We start from the raw sequence: 18,507 nt of genomic DNA on the forward strand, positions 1-18,507 counted from the left end.
GAACCGCAAACATAGTAAAGTGCATCGGGGGAGATTTTAGAGCAGCCCAGAGCGTCAAATAACTTCCAGCTGCTGCAATTATCTTGATTATTTTGCCACAAACTTTGAGATTTTTTGCTTCTGATGTTTGCCATCTGAATCTGCCATCAAAATCACAGAGTCAAACGAGTCAATTGGCATTTGACGCATATAGAGAATTATAAAACCAGGCGAATTATACATTCGAGCTGTGTTCAAATGACAGCTTAAGGCGCAGATGGAAAATCTGTGTTGTACAGCTGAAACAGCATCACAAAAAGTCGAAACATCAGGCGTTAATGGGAAATCATTGCACTTTAATGCGTCGGAAAGTGAATCGAATTAAATGAAAATATTTTTCGAAATAAAAAACTGTGCACAAACAAGCTGGTTCAAACGGAAACACACACGGCATTTGTTGAACATGCACTACGAAAAAATAACGCTTAGAATGTGAGAATTAATTATTAATTAATGTGTCAACTCAAATCATGATTCGTTTTGCAGTTTTTGTGGTTATCAAAATAGATTTTTCTGTCACAACCAATTATTTCAGGCTGTTGTCTTCCTTAAATAATATAGAAAATTTGTGGACCTACAAAGCAAAGGGTTTTAAATTATTTATTTTATTAAAATGTTGCTAAAACGTTTGTATTGTTTTCAGTATACTTTTGTTGGTTTTCGGAAACATTTTTCGGCAATAACGTGATGTTTGTTTGTAATGGTGTTGTATGTGAGTTGTTTTGCCAATATTTTTTTCACCGTGTACCGTCCGTTTGATCGGCACTGCCTTTCCACAATCGCGGAGTGGGTAACTTTGCTTGATGTCAATCTGGGCGCTGGAGCGCATGCTGCGCGGATTGTCGTCGCTGCCATCAATGTGCAATTTATTTTCATTTGCTGCGAACGGTTAATTGCATTTTATTTATTGGCGTGTCAACAGCAGTTGCAATTTAAGCTTTTCCCCCTGCTCTGAATTTAACTGGGTCAAAATTAAAGCGACCCCAACGATAATGACTAAAGCGAAGGAAAGCCATCAGCTCGGTCAATATTAGTTGAAATTGTTTAGTCCTGGCAAATATTTCGCTCGTCTTTTAATTGATTAAAATTCGATTTTCATTGGCCCCGGGAGACACATTATCCGCAGAGTAACTTCCTGCGGACGGATTCGTCGGTCTGCTGACAATCCAGTTGTTTGCCAACAACGCCCTAGCATATTGACCGCATTTTGAGATGTGGCTGGCTAAAAGTTTTTGCGTCTCTTAGCGAAATAATAAACTTACGGAGCTTCGCAGCAAACCAAATTTGGCTTGAATTGAACAACTTTTGCGAAGGACAAAAGGAATATTCTTTGATCTCTCGGAGATATCTTTTGGCCACACTTGAGTGAGCTTTGGCATTTTATTAATTAAGATATTCATATGCGAAATTCGGGCAATCAAAGCAAATGCGTTTCTGAAATTTTTCATTAGCCCATGCTAATTGGAGTCGAGGAAGACATTTCTGACATTGCTGCTTATTTAAATATGCAACTGCAACAGCAAATGCTCTCTCAAACGGCAGCCATTCATGCATCCATGGGCAATCAAGTGTCATTTTATTTGCAGCCCAGATGCATTCACGCTTCGATTGCATTTCGTTGCCATTTGATTGCCTACAGTTAGGCTGGATCGCATCCAGAGTGGAAATCTATCAACTGGCGAATCGAGGCTAAACTAAACTCCATTTGGCCATTACAAACGGCTTCCTCCATTTCCCATCTCCCATCTCTCATTTCCATTCCCATCTCCCATCTCCCAACCCTCTGCGGCGGTCAACGATAATCAGCCAAATTTATTTGCTGCCAATATGTGTGAGGTTGCATATTTTGCCAGCCGATTTATAAATACGAAGGGAAAAGTGTGTCGATGCGTATGGCCAAAACCGAACGACAGGCTGCTGACAGCTGTTGGTTGGCCAAATGTTGTCGCCATTATTGCTGTTGTTTTTGTTGTTTTTATTGTTTTGATTGTTTTTGTTGTTCCCGTTGTTACCATATTCGAATATTAAATTTATGTGAACTGACATTTTGCCTAAACAAATTTGCATATATTTTGCATAATTCGCACCGCCTGCCGTCCATCGAAAATATTATTATTGTACAACACCCAGCCGCATTCATTTTAATGATCGCATTTTCACATCGCAATACTAATAAGGTCGGATTAATTATACTCACCCAGGTTCTCCACCTGGCAGGGCAGGACGAGGGTGTCCCCGACGACGGCGCGGTAGGTGTGTCCGCGGGACAGGAAGCGCGGCAGAGTGGCGGTCAGTGTGGAGGGGGCCACCGCCGACTGCTGAACGTTGCTCATCGAGCGGCCGTTGCTGCCTAAAAATAGAAAACGGGAAAGCGGTTTAGCCTGCGGTTGTACACAGAAAATAAAACAAGACAATTTAAGGTTTGCGTCTATCCACCTAGCCAATAATACGACATTTTTTTTGTGTGTCCACCGATTAGAGCCGAAATCGAACCAGTATCAATAAGAAAAATAAAAGCAATCGAAGTATTAAATTTCAATAAACCAAACTTAGGAATTATTAGTATAATATTTCGCAATCCAGCTATTTGACATAAAAATGGAATTTGTCCCCATCATTATTTTGAAATTGACAGCAAATTCATATTTTAATTACAAATATCAACCAAAATTAAATTCAAGTATTCATCTGCTTGCGAATTGCTCAAATAATTTTAGCAATTTATTTGTCTATTATTTTCAGTAGCTGATTTTCATGATGCACAAATGGCAAATCACATTATTTATAATTGGCACTTAATTGTCTTAAAAATCAAAGCTTTTTTTTAATAAAAATATTTAAATGCTAATTACGTTTCGTACACAAATTATTTGTGACAAACCCCAGAAAATTGATTGTTAAATTGCATAATAAATAACAATTTAAAAATATGAAATTTTAAAGGTTTAGAAGACATCTTAAAATGCTTTAAATATGAATTCCAAAACTCTAACTTCCAAAAAGCACAGTATTTGCTGGGCGGCGCAATGTTTTGGGGGCTATTGCGTTTCTCTAAGTGCACTCACACTCCTGCTTGGCGGGCCCGTCTATCGATGGCAATTTGTTTCCATCTGAATGGGTTTCAATTAGCATAAAAATGTAGCTGCGAGTCCTTCGCGTTTACGCCGAGACCCCAGGACTCCCAGGATGGCAATAAACGCGCAGTACGCACATACCGGAACGTTAGCGCGCTATATAAGGGGTGAGGGAGTAGGGGAGGGGCTGGAGGGTACCGACACATCTCGGTGCGTGTGACCCGTCAGAGTGTGTTAACGCACTCGCCGTGTCCTCGGGGGCATCGTTGCTGACCTGCCCTGTCCTGTCCAACGTGAAAATTGCCGTCGCCCAGCAGCAGCTTTAAGCCAATTTCTATGGCGGCAAGGAAAACAGTCACGCAGTTTCAGTATTGTCGGCTTTTGGCGACAAATGAGCGCAACGGAGCGTAACAAATGTTCCGACCCGGCTAAATGCAGTTCAAGAGCAAGTCCTGCGCGGCAACAGGACTCCAGCGCAGCGTAACAAATTTGATTACAGGAGAGTTGCAGTCCTCTGGCCCAAAGGACGCCCCAAGGAGTCGCCTGAAGCTTTAGCTATAGATGCGAGAGGCGAGTGGCGAGTGGCGAGAAGGAAACGGCAGCATCAGCAAACAGGCCAAAAGTCTTTGCTTATGGCCCAACAAAGTCAAGTCCTTCTACCTGCTGCACTTTTCCGTTTTGTGTGCTTGTGCGCACTCGTTTTATCTTTTACGATACCCTGGACACGGCCATCGCCTCCGCATTTGACCCACCTGTCTTCGCTCTTAGCCGCCCCCCTTCTTCTAAAGAGACACTTTTACAGGTCCTTAGCGCCCAGCGGACATAAAAGGACATTTTCGCAGATCATCATTTTATGGGGGTGGCGAGGGCAGCCGGAGTACAAAGAAAGCGGGCGAAAATTGGTCAGGCTTTAATGCTGGACACGACGTCGACGTCGACCCTCAGATTTTATATTGTCTCGGGACAAAAGCGCACGCTTGTGTGAAATTGCACAAATTTTGCAGTCAAATGAACTTTAATACGCAACCAGTGCACGGACTTTACACACCCACAGACCGAGTAATAAAATAAATGAGTAGTTTAACCGAATGAAAGATACTCATTGCATACTTTAAGGCGTTGCATTGAGTAAAACATGTAAACGGATGTTGGCCCATATTCAAATGATTGAATGAGCCTTCTCCACTATTAAAGGCAGAACTGTAATCTAAATAGTCCACTAGACCAGCTCTTACTTCTCATTGTTGCAATAATATCCACAAACACAATATACCCTCAAGCCCGTCGAGTACCGCTTACTAAATGTGTCGGACGGTGCCTGAAGGAGCACTTTAAATCTCTTTTATGCCCGGGACACTCTCGAGTTTCTCGACCGCCTGTCGAAATACGAGCCGACCCCTGCGTTAATATCTCGGCATGCATAAATATGTCTGGCCCACAGCAGTCGACGCGATATGCACCTCGTCCCCTTTGAGGGGCCTGCCGAAATTAGAGTTTTGCATATGAATTTTCTGGCGACGGCAATGGCAACACCTCCTTTTTTGGGGTCGGTCGGTCATTCGGGCCACAAAAAGACCCAAGTGGCACATGTCGAGGCTCCAGCTCCAGCACATATTTTTCAAATGACCAAAAATGCAGTTGGCCTTAAATTGCATGCATGAAATGCATTAAACATGCAAACCACTTCGCACCGAGAAAGCCGAATGCTAGGAAGGTGATTTGTGTATTTGTGTGTGTTTTGGGTGTGCGTAAACCTTTTTCGGTGGCAGAGTTGTGGCCGAAATGTGTGGACGGGCCATAGGCGCATTAAACAATTTTAAAGTGGTTTTCAACTATGCACAAAATTTCATTAAAACTTGGTAAAGCTCAGAAGGGTAGGGAGCCGAGAACGAACGATTGGTTTTTGTTTATTTAAATGCTGAGATAAACTGAAAAAATAAAAATGTCTTATACTTTTTAAGCTCAAGAAAACAAAGCTTTGATAGAATAACTAACTTTTTTGTTGATTATATGCTGGAAAAGTAAAATAAACCTCCATGAGTGAGCTCTTTTATTTTTTAATCCAAAAAAAGCGTAAAAGGTGTAATATGGTGTTGAACAAATTTAAATATCCATAAGACCTATTTTTTTTTTGTATGGCACTTAAGGTCGAACTTAAATTTAGGAGCTCTTAATGTATACGGCTCTTTCACTTAAGTACACGTACATAGCCAGTTGCGTGCGTTGCACCAAACGCAGAAACTTTCGCCACTTCCGCGTCGAACACTTTCTCTCTGTCCGTGCTGAAAAATGAGCGCGAATGGGGCTTGTCCTGGCTGACGCGAAAACTGTGTCACATGAGTCCACCGTACAGTGCGCACTCGCCCTGACGCACACACGTTCGCCTGCAAACACACTCGCACGCAGAGCACTTACGTCAGAAATGCATACAACATTGCAGTAGTGTAAGTGAGACAGCTCACCGCACAATAAACTCGATTTGGTTAACAGACTTCAAGATCGACCATATGATGCCCATTGTCTGCCAACGGCTTTCAACAATGCAGTGGATATGCCATCCTTTCTTCGTGCATATTGATTTTCATCTGACAGCGATATGCCCTGCATTTTCTAGGGAAAGTGGTGCGAAAGTTTGTTGCTTAAATAATTTATCTCGTTCACAAGCACACAATTTACGTGGCGGGGGTTTTTAGCGGCTAACGACAATGCGGTGTTCTGCTCGTCAACATTGTTGCATAAATAGTGACGCTACTTGCAGCAAGGTGCACTGGGAAAAACACATCCTAACAACTGGAATAGCAAATCTTTTCACATTTTAATGTATATATTAATATTCTTTCGGTACTGATTTAAATCGATTACATGGTCCTCTTACATTCATTATTCATTTTCTGTGTTTTATTTAAACAATATTTGATATCGCATTCCATATTAATCAGGAACGGCGAGAATCAGAACTTAATCCTGAAGTAGATGTGAGTATTTGAACTGTTTGCTGATCCTTAAAAAAATGATTATTTATTAACGGAGAGAGGCAATGGTCGAGAAATCACAATTATTGCAATGATTTAGCTATTGCACCTTAGGAACGCATAGTTTATATTAATGGAACTCCCACGAGTATTTTGCTGTGAAATACAAACTAACAAAATATTTTCTCTGTACCACATCGTCCGTTCTCAGGCTGTTTTTCCTGCACTTTTACCTCTAACCACGGGCAACGGCGGTTGAGCTCTGCGAACAGCGATGACTACGCCATTTTCGCCTGCTTTTGTAAACGAAGCTCGTTGGCATAGTTCCGCCAGAGGCCTCTGTTTCGAACCACTCGGATCTGTTCAGTTTCAGTTTTGGTTTCAGTTTCAGTTTCAATTCCAGTTTCAGTTTGTGTGGCCGCGAGCGCAGAGCAGGCGAAAGAGCTTGCCACACGGCTGCATCGATTCGATTCGAGGCATTCGAAATTGTTTCGCCGAAATCTGGAGCAGTATCTCATTGCTGTTCGGCGCTTTTCGGTTTCTGTTTTTGTGGCTGCTGCAATAGTTTTAGTTTCAGTTGCACTTTCGCGATTCGAATTGCGATTGTTTTGCGCCAGCGACACTGCGGTTGACAACGAGGAGCAGAAGCTGGAATCGCTGTCACCGGCGACTGATATATGCATGCACTCCATTTCCCAGTCAGCGCACTAAATTTGTTGCATTATTTTCGGCGGACACAAAGCCCGCACATGCAGCGTTTTCTCATTTCCGTTGCGTGGTTGCAGCTTCCATGGCAACTTGGCTCTTCTTTCGCTTCTGCGGTTCAGTTTACACGCCAGAGCATTTTTCCCACGCTGCTGCCAGCGGAAGTTCTGGGGCAGCGGGTCCAGGGGCGGATTCAGTGGGAGTTTAATAAAGGACAACTTAAAATATGCTTTACATTGCGTTACAATTCAACTAGATTTAGATTCCAAGCTGAAAATAATAGGAGGTGATTAAAAAACTTACATAGGAATAACTAAAACAAATTATATAATTTAAGAAATCATTTAAAACGAAAATTCGTCATACTTAATGAAAACAAAAGATTCAAGAAAACAAATTAAATGCTTTCAAAACTTTTCAGATTGCGCTGATATTAAATTTGTTTATTTTATGCTACTGTAACTATTATTTCACAGCTGTAAAAATGTTTCAATTATGCACATATTTAAGTAATGGAGTGAACAAAATAACATATATCAAATTTTAAACGAATACAATTTATTTTTGTTTTAAGTTTTTTATAACTCCTCTTAAAAAATGTGAAAGTGCGCCCCTGGCAAACGCAATAGTTGCAGCAGCAGCAGCAGCAGCCACACTTTGTTTCATTAAAACTTTTGCCACGTGTCGTAGGTGCACGTGTGTTTGGAGGTGTTGTTGTCGGTGTGTTTGTATATGATCAGCATCTTTGCTTGTTTTGCCATTTGTTTAGTGTTTACTCGCCACCTGCCACGCCCACTCACACCATTCGCTAGTATACCACCCTCCCCACATTCACCAGGCGTAGTATCTGCATTTCAATGCATTTTAAAATATGCACAGCGGGCGGTAAGAGGGGAAAACCAAGAGAAACTAACCAAAAACGAAGCGAGGAGCAAATATTTTAGTTTACAGGGGGAACGTTCATTACATATTTTTTTTGGTTTTCTCTGGTTTCGCAGTTCGGCAGCTTCTTGGCGCGGAGTTTGCCTTGTTAGTCGAGATTTTCATGCATATGGAGCGGAGAGCCGCGGGATACGATGCCACACCTGTCAGTTAAATCTATCCCCATTCCCATTCCCAGCCCCAGCGCCATTGCCATCGCCATCGCCATCGCCATTTTCATTCCCCGCCCACTTACTCTCAGCATATTGCATTTTCCGTTGTTTTACCTTGTTGCATATTTAATGCATGCAAATTATTTACGGTGTCGACGCTTAGCCCGCGGCGCAATGTTGTTTTTAAAGCTCACCTCACCTAGCTGCGGCCAATTCATTTTTATTGCCTGCAATTTTGGCCCACCCCGCCATTAGGGGATGCTGATGTTGGCCCCTTGAAAACCCCCGCCGACATGGCATCCAGTAAGCCCCAGTGACTTGGCTGACTTGGGAGTCGTAAGTGCATTTATCAAAATCCTCTTTCCGAGCCAAAGATGGTGCGGGAAAGTGCATGTCAACGGCAGAGGCGTGGAGAACGTGCCACGGACCTGCTACGTCGGCACAGCAATTTCCCAGCAATTTCGCAGAAAAAATGACAAAAGGCATACGAGTGAAATGTCATTCAAGCAGCGAATGCCATTTACCCGAAACCCCAACTCCCAGACCAAAATCCCATCCGCTTTCATCAACCAGGTGGCGGAGTCCTGCCATTTGACACCCGAAATATGCAAATACTGTCAGCTTTGTCGCGTTGCTTTTCCCTCGTTACTTCCGCTTTTCCTCACACTTTTCCCAACCCCCTTTTCCGCCCACGGATGCAGCGCGCTGGTGGGTGTGAACTCGTCAAGCATTCGCGCTTGTCGATAGTCAATCTATTCATCTTTCTAACTGGTTTCACATGTGCTGCCAGAATGCCAGAGCTGCCAAGGCTGCCAAGGCTGCCAAGGCTGCCAAGCTGCCAAGCTGCCACACATTTCCCAGCTCATCCCCGCCCATCTGGCTTTGGCTGGATGGCGGTGGGGGCGTGGCCGCTGTCAGAATCGAGCTTGACTTTTATGCACATATCATTTGCATAACATTATTTGAGCAGAGTTCGCATTAAATTCTGCAATGCCAAATAAATCCGCAAGCGAAATGCTATTTTTTCGAGCTATTTTCGTTTACGTTTGCACTTAGCATGCACTGCCACTGCACTTTGCATCCTTTTGCCTTTTGCTTTTTGCTTTTTGACTTTTGCAACTCCTGCGAATCATTGGAATCCTCTACTGGTGCTGACAGTTTTCTCAATTTGCATACGCCGTTGCAGTTCCATTTTGAGTTTGAGTTTGAATTCGAGTTCGAGTTCGAGTGCGAGTTGAGCCACGTTTGATTTACGCTTGTTGACGCTGCACTTGGCGTATGCGTAATAAGCGTGTGAGCACTGACTCGCCTGCTTTGATATTCTGGAGTGGGTTCGGAGAAGACGTCGTAAATTGTTTTATTGCCCTGTCATGCCTGAACATCCAGGCAGCTTCTTAGAGAGCCCGGCCATAAACTTATTATGAATTCCTGTTATTTATTTGGCAATTTATATTTCATGCACATTGGCAAACCCTTTAAATTAAATAATAAAAACAATACTCGCGCCTGGACTCCTCCAGCGCACCCTTTCGTTCGCTGAGCCAGCAAAAGAGGAAAAAGCAGAAGGCGAAGATAAATCCCTTCGCATCCCCCGCCAGCCAACAAACAGTATATGAACGTTAGCGCATAAGACAGATAAAAGGGTCCTCGGAGCTGGGGCGTTTTAAAAATATTAAAGCTGCTCAGACGTGTGGACTTGACTTGGTAGTTATGGTTCTCAGAAAATATCGGGAAATGCTGGCAATTGCCTTGGAAACACGCGCATAACCGCACGCACATATTCGGCTAATAAGCGAGTGGGTAAAACCGAGCTATATATCTACCACAAGGACACATTCGCTTCCATTTCTACATCCACATCCACATCCACATCCTCAGCCGTAAATCAAACTTCTCAATAGACAGAAATGTTTGCGGTTATATATATTGACAGGAATTTTCACTAATATTTTATACACACTCACACAGAAGTTCTATGAAAGCGGAAGGCATTTGATCCCACAAAAAAGCGACGCCCACACGGCGTATGAGTAATGACGCCGGCTTACGGCACTCGTGCACCAGGCTAATTTGAATTTTAAGGCCATTTGCAGGCAAGCACTCCAATTTCAATTGCTCGGAAAACTTGCGCCCCGACTTCGACACTCGAGTTGCTGGGTGCTGTTTGGTGGGTGCTGGCCATTAATTTGCAACGCCTCAAAATTGCTTACGAAACATTAAGCGATTGCAGTGCCAGCGAAAAAATGGCATTAAATATACAACATAGTTGTACGTACAGCCGCCCACCGAGTTAGAGTCGCAGCGCAGTGGGTGGCCTAAGATATCACATTAAGAATTTAAATTAATTAAATTAAAATGCGTGGGTGTTTGTTGCTGCTGCGGCTTTTGGCCAACCAAGCGACCAAGCGACCAACGTCTGTTTCGCCAGTGCTCGTCCTCTTCCTGTGCGGTCTTCAACGGAGCCTGGGTGCCGGAGGTTTGTTAAAGCTGCCACAAGATTTGCATAAAGTATAATGGCCATCTTCCTGGTCCCAGCCACAGGACGACAAGGACGCTGGCGGAAAAAAAAGGGGGGGGGGGAATGGAATGAAAAGCGGAGGAGGAGGCGGAGGCGGAGGCGGAGGAGTTGCCCGTCCAGGATCCACAATGGAAAAAGCCAACCGAGCGTGGCCATTCAATTTTCATTTTTTCCCTGGCCCCGTCGTCTTTGAACTTTTCACATTTCTCGTTTTTTTGGCTGTCGCGCAGCATTTGTACTCGTACTTTTTGCCCAAGACATTTCCGCGCCGCATGTCCAGTTCCTGTCCAAAGCTTTTGGTACTTGCTGGAAGGCCGGCGTTTTATGGCTCGCTCGATTTCTCTTTTCCTTGATTTTTCCCAGCCATCGCCTTTTGCTTTGCTTCCTGGCCGATGGACTCGATGGCTCGATGTCTGCATGTCTGGATGGCTGAATGTCTGGAGCGGCAGCGGAGAAATTTCAATTTGATTCTGCTCCCACGATCGTTTTGTTTTATTTCCTGTAGATATCTGCAATTTCGTGTATCAGATTTGCTCCTTTTACAAGCAACGCCCAATAAAAATTGACTTCGCCCGCTTCCGCCGCCATCGAAAGTTGAGCATTTAAGCCGCTCCACTCCTCGCTGTTAAACGAACTGATAAATTTAATGCTCCGTTATGAGCAGTCCTTGAGCAGGGACTAAACAGCCACAGGGCTATGCATATTATTGGCCCTAAGTCCTGGCAGTTTCTCTCGTACTTTGGCCGAAATTTAAAACGGCAGTGTGCGGCTGCGGGAGGCTTTTGTGCTCGGGCTTAACTTACAAATTGCTTTTAATTACCGCCTCAGAAAAGCGGCTGGCAGCTTAGTTAGTCGACTCACGACCGCCGAGCAGAAGGTGAGTTGCTATGTACTGAGGGGGCTCAAATCGAAGCCAACCAAGAGTGGGGCAAAGTGCTGTCTACACTTTTAACTAGTCAACTAGCGGAGGAAAGTTTTCCTCTGCAAATAGCCCGAAGTACAAAAACTTGGGCAAATTCATTCAGCACACAAAAACATACCCACTAATATGGACTGGGTTTATGCATGGATTTCTTGATATCTTGGGGACCTATAAATTCTAAGTTTAAATTAAGTTTGCTGTTTATGTAACGAGTTCATTTAATACAATACGTTAATAAGTTTAAACATTAAAGAGCTTTCTTTAATTTTTACTATTCTTGTGAATTTAGAGAGAAGCTTAAGTTTCAAATTTAATTTTAAAAGCTGCCAAACAATTTATCTTTCCTCTCTTTAAATCCTTATAAAATCGTAGCAAGCTCAAAATGGCAAAGAAATGTTTCTGTTCATGCTACGAAATGGCCAACAACTTTCCATGAAGCCATTCCGCCGCACAAACGTGGCCAAAATGGAGAAGGCAGCCATGTTGGCGAACGACCTTTGTCTTTTGGCCCGCCTCATATTTGCGTTAACTGTTTGCCTATATATGTGTGATGGTGTGTGTTCTTTGAGGCCAAAATGCAAATGTTTGGCCGCCTCGCAAATCCTATTATTTTATTATGAGGGTCAGTTGAGTGTCGTCGGGCGCAATATTGTTAATATGAAGAGCAAACAAAGGCCGTCGCCGCCCCGCTTCCACCAAACTGGGCGCATATCACCCTGCCTTCGGGGCCGTAAACATTCTGATATCTTCTGATAACTTTCGCCAGTCATATATAGGATAATAAATATATTCCCCCAATGATGCTGATTTTTTGTATAATTTAAGGCGCCTCATCGAATTCGACTTGATGACCCGACAGGCAGGCTCCGCTTAAAGATCTTTGGCCTGGCCACATTTTCACTATTAGTGCGGATAATTAGGTGCATTTAATCACAACAGGAATGCGGTCTGGCGAAACCAAATCCCCCAGCCATTTTTTGCCGTGTGAGCTTGTGTGCCGTTGGCCAATTTTCAGCTAACTAATGTTTGTCTGTTACTTTGCATTGCGCTTATTTCTGCTCATTTATTTAACAGTGTTAAATCCCCTGTCTGTGATTGCTGTTTCCCGTCCCTTGTTTGCCGAGTGTTCGACTGTTTTTTCCGGATTCTTTTTAGAGTTGCAGAGCAAGCGGAGCGGAGAAGAGTTTGAAAATAAATTAAACGGGATAATTTGTGGTGCGTTTGTTAGCAAAATGTTAATGAGGTCGGTTGTGGGCACCGGTGCCCCCCACACATAGGTGACATCCCCCCATTTTGTCCGACATGGTGACACAGCGAAAGATAAAACCCTGCGAGCGAACTTAGAGCGAACAAACATTTAGCAATGTCAAGCAACAGGGGGGCAGTAAATTTCAATTTGCTGGCAGGACCAAGAGCATCATTTAGATTGTTTAAATACCAGCAAAAGTGAGGCTAGAGTCTGAGCAACTCAAAGGCAGATGGAAATGCATCCACAGTCACAGCCACACGCATCCACAGGCGACAGACAAATTGGGCAACAGTTTTTCAGATCCCTTGGCTTAGGACTTAGGGCCTGGTTGTCCTGGTTGTCCTGGCTGTCCTGGTTGCTTGTGGTTTCATTTGCTGGGCATAAATCAAGCAGAAATTGCAGCCCCGGACAATCTGTCACCCCCGCAGAGCGCTTAGGTCGACTACGATTTTAAAGATAAACACTCGCCAGACTGCTGTCTCCTCGGCCCCGAAGTTATTTCATATTTAAGCCAAATTTAATGGCCATGTCCAAGTCCACTGGACAGGACTCAGACGGAGCAGGCAAGTCAAATCCCCACTTATGTATGCATGAATATATATCCCAGTGCCTTTTGCTCTGAATGGTCCGGTCTGGTCTCGTCATTTTTGCATATTTGCCAATCAATTATGTATGGATCCCCATTGGATGCTGATTCTGATATGTGTCAATGCATTGCTTCCTCTGAGCAACCTAAGGGACATTGGAAGAACGGTCGTCTTCTAATTACTTATATCTAGAGACTCAAAAGGAGTGCGCTCGATAATGGGTCGCAGTGCAATGGGAATTCCGAATCAAAGTCATTGCAACTGGGTCGAACAGCTGTGAGTTTGCCAACTTGAAAGTTATCGGCGACCAAGTGGGGGCCAGGCAAATGTTGTCTGCGCCGGAAACGGAAACAAGCTGTGCACACGAGTGGAGGCGGCCAAAAGGAAGTGAGCCAGCCATCCTTTCTGCCTTTCAGCTATCCAGCTTTTCAGTCTTTTGGCCATCCAAAGACAGCCAGAGATTGTCGTTGCCGGCGCAGTTAGTCAGCAAGTCGTTGCAGCAAATGGGGCGAACAGAAGGAAAAGAGCCAGCACCAAAAAAAAAAGTCCTGCGGCAGCAGACGGAATGCCGCTTAGTCCTTGAGTCGACTCCTCTTTTGCGGCCGCCTCAAGCCCACATGTGAAAGGCATTCGAGTGTAGCAGGTTTTAATTCAGCATGGAAAATGAAATTGAAAACTGTGCCAAATGTGTGCACACAAACACAAGCCCGCTGCGCTCTGATAGACAAACTTATTTTATGGCACTGAAAATAATATAAGTCTTCGAGATTTGAAATGACAAATTCCCTATAGCATCATTAAATGGATTGTATATTGAATTGTGATTTTATTCTTCCTACACTTAAAAAAGCACGCTTAAAAACTATTTGCTATCCTCTTTTCGCTTAATGTGACCATTATGACATATAAACAAAAGCCCGACATTAAGAAGTTTTTAAAAACATTTTCATAAAAATTGACTTCTCCATTTATGCGTTCATTAAAACTGCCAATACAATATCGTTAGTAACTTATCTTCTGATAAGAAATCCCATGTTAAAACAATAATAAATTGTCGCCCATTGACAACATTCTTTATTTTTTCCTAGTGTACAACTGATGTTACCGCTGGAAAACCAAGCCGAGGATGCTGCTCTGAAAAAGTGACATGTAATAAATTTTATTGATTTTCGCTTTATTCTGCCGGCTGCTGCAGGAGATCCGAGCTGCGGCTTTAATGCATTTTTAAGCCTTTAATATTGCGGTTGCACTGGGTTTTCGGGGGCGATGAGCCGGCAATTATAATTGAATTAGAAATGCCAATCTCAGTCCTAGTTTGTGCTGTTGCATTGAGTGGATTTGAATGGGAATCTGTGCGCCCATGTTGGGGTTGCATTTGTTATTAGTTGGCCGGGACACTCCTCAGCAAATTGGAAAAGTAAAAACCGCCTCCTACAGTACTGCATTTTTCATGTATTGTCACACACACACTGAAATCGGAATCGAAATTGGAATCGGAATCGGACAGACATGCTTGTGTATCTCTGTTTGAATTTATTGCATTTTTAATCAGCCCGTTCGGTTTCAATCGTCTGGGCGCGTATCCCATTTTGTAACATGTTTTTAAATTCAGTTGCACAACACAAGGTTAAACAATAAACGCCCCATTAATAAATAACATCAACTGCCATTGTTTACTTTGCTCTTTTTGTGCAGCTTATGTTTACCCATTGTTTTCAATCATTCGTTTGTCCAGTCTGAACTCACCTGGAAATAAATAAAAAAACGAAAAACAAATCAGAAAATGTTTTCTCTCGTAAAATGAGTTATTAATTAAATGTTGGGTACTTTGTAGCGCTAACAAGATAAGTAAACTTTGTTGGCTGGAAAGTTTGTTGTACTGGAGCTTTAATGTACAATTATCGTTGAGAAATTTTCCATTTCTAGGTACTTAAACCGAGGCAGTAAGCTGGTAATTTTAGTCTGGAACTTATCTGATAAAATATGAGTGGTAAACATGCACATCTAATTTGGAGAAAGGAAAAATTATAATATATTGTTGTAGCAGCCTGGTTTTTGCTGATTCCTCTATGCGATTGTTAGTGCTGTTCTTTTTTTTCTCTCTGCAGCCGGGTTAATGTGTGTGCCTCATTTATCAAAGCACAAAATGCTGCTCTTGTTTGCCGTCAAAGGGTTGAGAAACGTCCTTCCACCCAAAACCCCCACACCAAGCGACCCACCTTCAACTACCCTTTTTTCATGTGCGTGTACGGCACATGAAAAATCCTGCGGCTAATAAGTGACACGCGTCGATTAATAAAACTCTACGAGGCGCACAAGGCTGCCACCCACTGGGGGGCGTGGCCCCGGGGGAGTGGATGGAATGCCACTGCGTGTGTCGTACATTAAAGGGCCATGTCACATTCAACGATTATGCAAAGCAGCCAACCGATCTTGGATAAGACCAAGACCCAGTGAAGGACTTCCCCCCAAATGCGTGAGTCCCTCGGGGACGTTTAAGTGGCTATGCCCCAGCGTTAATAGCTCGCCAAGGTTCCTTTTCGATTCTGATTATAATTTCATATTCCCATGCATTTTCAATCTAATCTACTATCTGGCTTTTACTTTATGAAATGATGCAGTTTTAAATTGAGTCATTTTTTTTAATTCCATTTTGCAGACAAGACTTCATAGTCAATTCGGAAAATTGCTTATTTAATTCACTTATAATTGAGTTTATAATCCATGTCAGTCTTAAGAAAAGCGATTAAAATACAACCTTATCTTCATCTTCAAATGCACAATATATGCAATTATTCTTAAAGTACGACAGCTTTATTTCGCCCGGCGTGGCAATGAAGTTGGTTTTTTGCTTTCGTCTGAGCATGTGGCAAGTAAATCAAGTTTTAAAATATGCCAAGAGCACAAATATGAAATCAAAATCCATTCAATTTCCATTTGCGTGGGAGTGTGTCCTGTGGCTCTGCTTTCATTTTTTCTGTGGCCCGTATGGAAATGAGTGTGCTGGATTCTTGCTCCAGTCGGTTATTGCTCTTCGTTATTTTGTGAGCGGTTGAAAAAGAGATGCAAATCAACAAGCTGCCAGCAGATAAGCAAAAACAAGTGTCTCCCTTCTGTCCTGCGTGTCCTGCGTGTCCTGGGCATCCATCTATCCATCCTTCTTTGCCGTCCCCCAGCCATACGTTTGTCCCTCGAATTCTGGCATATCGCCCGTATTTACAATCCGTATGCAGAGATGAATGATGCTGCCAATGAGCGTGTGTCTCGGATGTGTTTTGACAGCATTTTGCTATTAACTTGCTTTTCCTCGCCAGCTATTTGCTTTTCTTTTCACTTCGTTCGGGTGACATGTCTGCTGCTTGGCACAAGGAACATGGAACATGGACTGGGAATCGAAATGGACTTTGGCTGATATTTGATAAGCCGTCGTCTGAGCTAAATGACTACCCCGGGGTCGAGCAGATCTCCGGATAAGTGATTTATGCATTATGTGTCTATCGTTATGGACATAAATCGTATTAAGATGGCACACACAGCAACCCGCACCACCATCCCCCCATCCCCCAATTGTCTCATTACAATCTCCCTGGCCTCTCAGCTCCTTTTGAAGTTTACACCTGCGGCATCTCAGACGCTGTGTTGAAAACAAAAGCTGCTTTGTTTGCCAACCTTCGGCAGAGTTGTTTTGGCTGGCGTTTTTTATTTCCTCCTAACGAGAAACTTCAATATTGTCCCTTTCGCCCACCAGGCTCAAACAAGAAGCGAGCTAGAAAGAAGGCAGGGCAAATATTAGCCCGGGGCTATTCATTAAACAGTCCTTTGCTCATATGTTTTGCTTTCGCCTGCCACTCTGTGTCCTTTCATTAAACAAGCCCAGCCCCCCCTGTCCCTGCCCCACTTGCCGCCCCCTCCGGCAGCCACTTGAAGCGCTCATTGTTTGCACTTGATGATGCCGGGTTGACAGCCACGCCCACGTGGAAGCCAACGCCCCCGCCCAGTCGGCACACCAACGAGTTGCAGACATTTATGGCAATATTGCCGGGCATCTTCGACAGCACCTGCTGCTGGGAGGAAGTCATTGCACTGGGGGAAAAATGTATACCAGCAAACGGGCTTAAAGGAGTGGTAAAAACACAGCTTATGTACATAAACAAAAGTTATTGAAGAACCCATTAAATTAAGAGTCTTTTAATTTAAGGTTTTTTTTCCATTTTCCACTAAATACTAGTATCGCTTAATGTGTATTCAATTTAAACTTTAAAAGCTATTAAGACCATATGTGATCTAAAATAAGGTTAACTTCAAAATGCTATCATTTTTTCTAGTTTTTGATTTAATGAATGCTTTATGTAAAGCAATCGTACTTTATTTGATTTGGCATGATTCAAAATTGCAGAACTTCCGATTCTAGCCTTAAACTTTGCCTCTGTGTGAGCTTATGCGAAAATGTTTAACGCCATCTTGGCAAACGGCACTCGATTTCTCATTTCAATTTCGGCACTTCTGGGTTGTCGGTTTTAATATATATCCCTCTGCTGTGGAAAACTCTCGTCTGCTTTTCTCATTGTCTCCGCTGACAGCAGCTGGTCTCCTCGTCGTCTGGCGGCAGAAATTGTACATTAAAAAGCTTAACGATGGCGCGCTCAGTTGTCCTTGTCATTAGGTCCTTGGCTGCCTGTTTTGTCAGCCAGCCAAAAGTCCGCACCCCGTCAGCCGTTTGACCGTCTGAGTGGCATAAAACGCACCTGATGTGCAAAAACTGCTTAATTGAAAACATAAGCTTCTATAATTTCGTTTTGCCCAGCCACGCGGTGTCAAAGAACTCAATTTAAATATTCTAATTTATGCGCCTGCATATTAACAGGCACGATCACGTAGCCAGGACCTCCTCCACCTCCACCTCCTCCTCTATCCACATCCATTCCATTCGAACTGTCTGCTTAGCTGAGGGATGGCCACTTCTGGCTCCCCGTCTGTTGTCTGCAATTAAAAGCGCTTAAATCAATAAGCCCACACAGTTGACGTTCCATTTCTCATTTGGCCAGAACGTGTTGGCTTTTAGTATGCAAAGCACAGTTAGCGGAGGCTAATGGATCCTTCTTGGCGACATCTTCCCAGTCTCGTCACCGGGAATGCTCTGTAACCGATTGCCGGCAGGCGCGAAACTGTCCCAGCGGCCTTGTTGCGATACTTTGATTGGCATCCCGAGACTCTTGCGCCATCATCATATCACAATGGCAACTTTGGCTCCCGTTTGCCGGCTTATCAATGTCGCTGCCTCACATCTGCCAACGCGACAAATTCGCGCGCTATCTCAATCTTGGCAGCAGCAGCAGCAGCACCACCA

General features: G+C 43.5%; 1 protein-coding gene across 6 annotated transcripts in view; it reads right to left on the minus strand.

The window, feature by feature from the left end:
• The window catches only part of LOC128252268 (neuronal growth regulator 1), a 64,518-nt gene that overhangs the window by 11,250 nt on the left and 34,761 nt on the right, over nucleotides 1-18,507 (minus strand). For all 6 annotated transcript variants that reach the window (XR_008267296.1, XR_008267297.1, XM_052979878.1 and 3 more), the window contains exon 3: nucleotides 2,237-2,389. Coding sequence is in view for 4 of the 6 variants with exons in the window: in XM_052979878.1 (XP_052835838.1) it covers nucleotides 2,237-2,389 (153 nt within the window). In the remaining 2 variants the exon portion in view is untranslated. The remainder of the gene's footprint in view (nucleotides 1-2,236; nucleotides 2,390-18,507) is intronic.

This window comes from Drosophila gunungcola, chromosome 3R, assembly GCF_025200985.1.
Source record: "Drosophila gunungcola strain Sukarami chromosome 3R, Dgunungcola_SK_2, whole genome shotgun sequence".
Lineage (NCBI taxonomy): Eukaryota > Metazoa > Arthropoda > Insecta > Diptera > Drosophilidae > Drosophila > Drosophila gunungcola.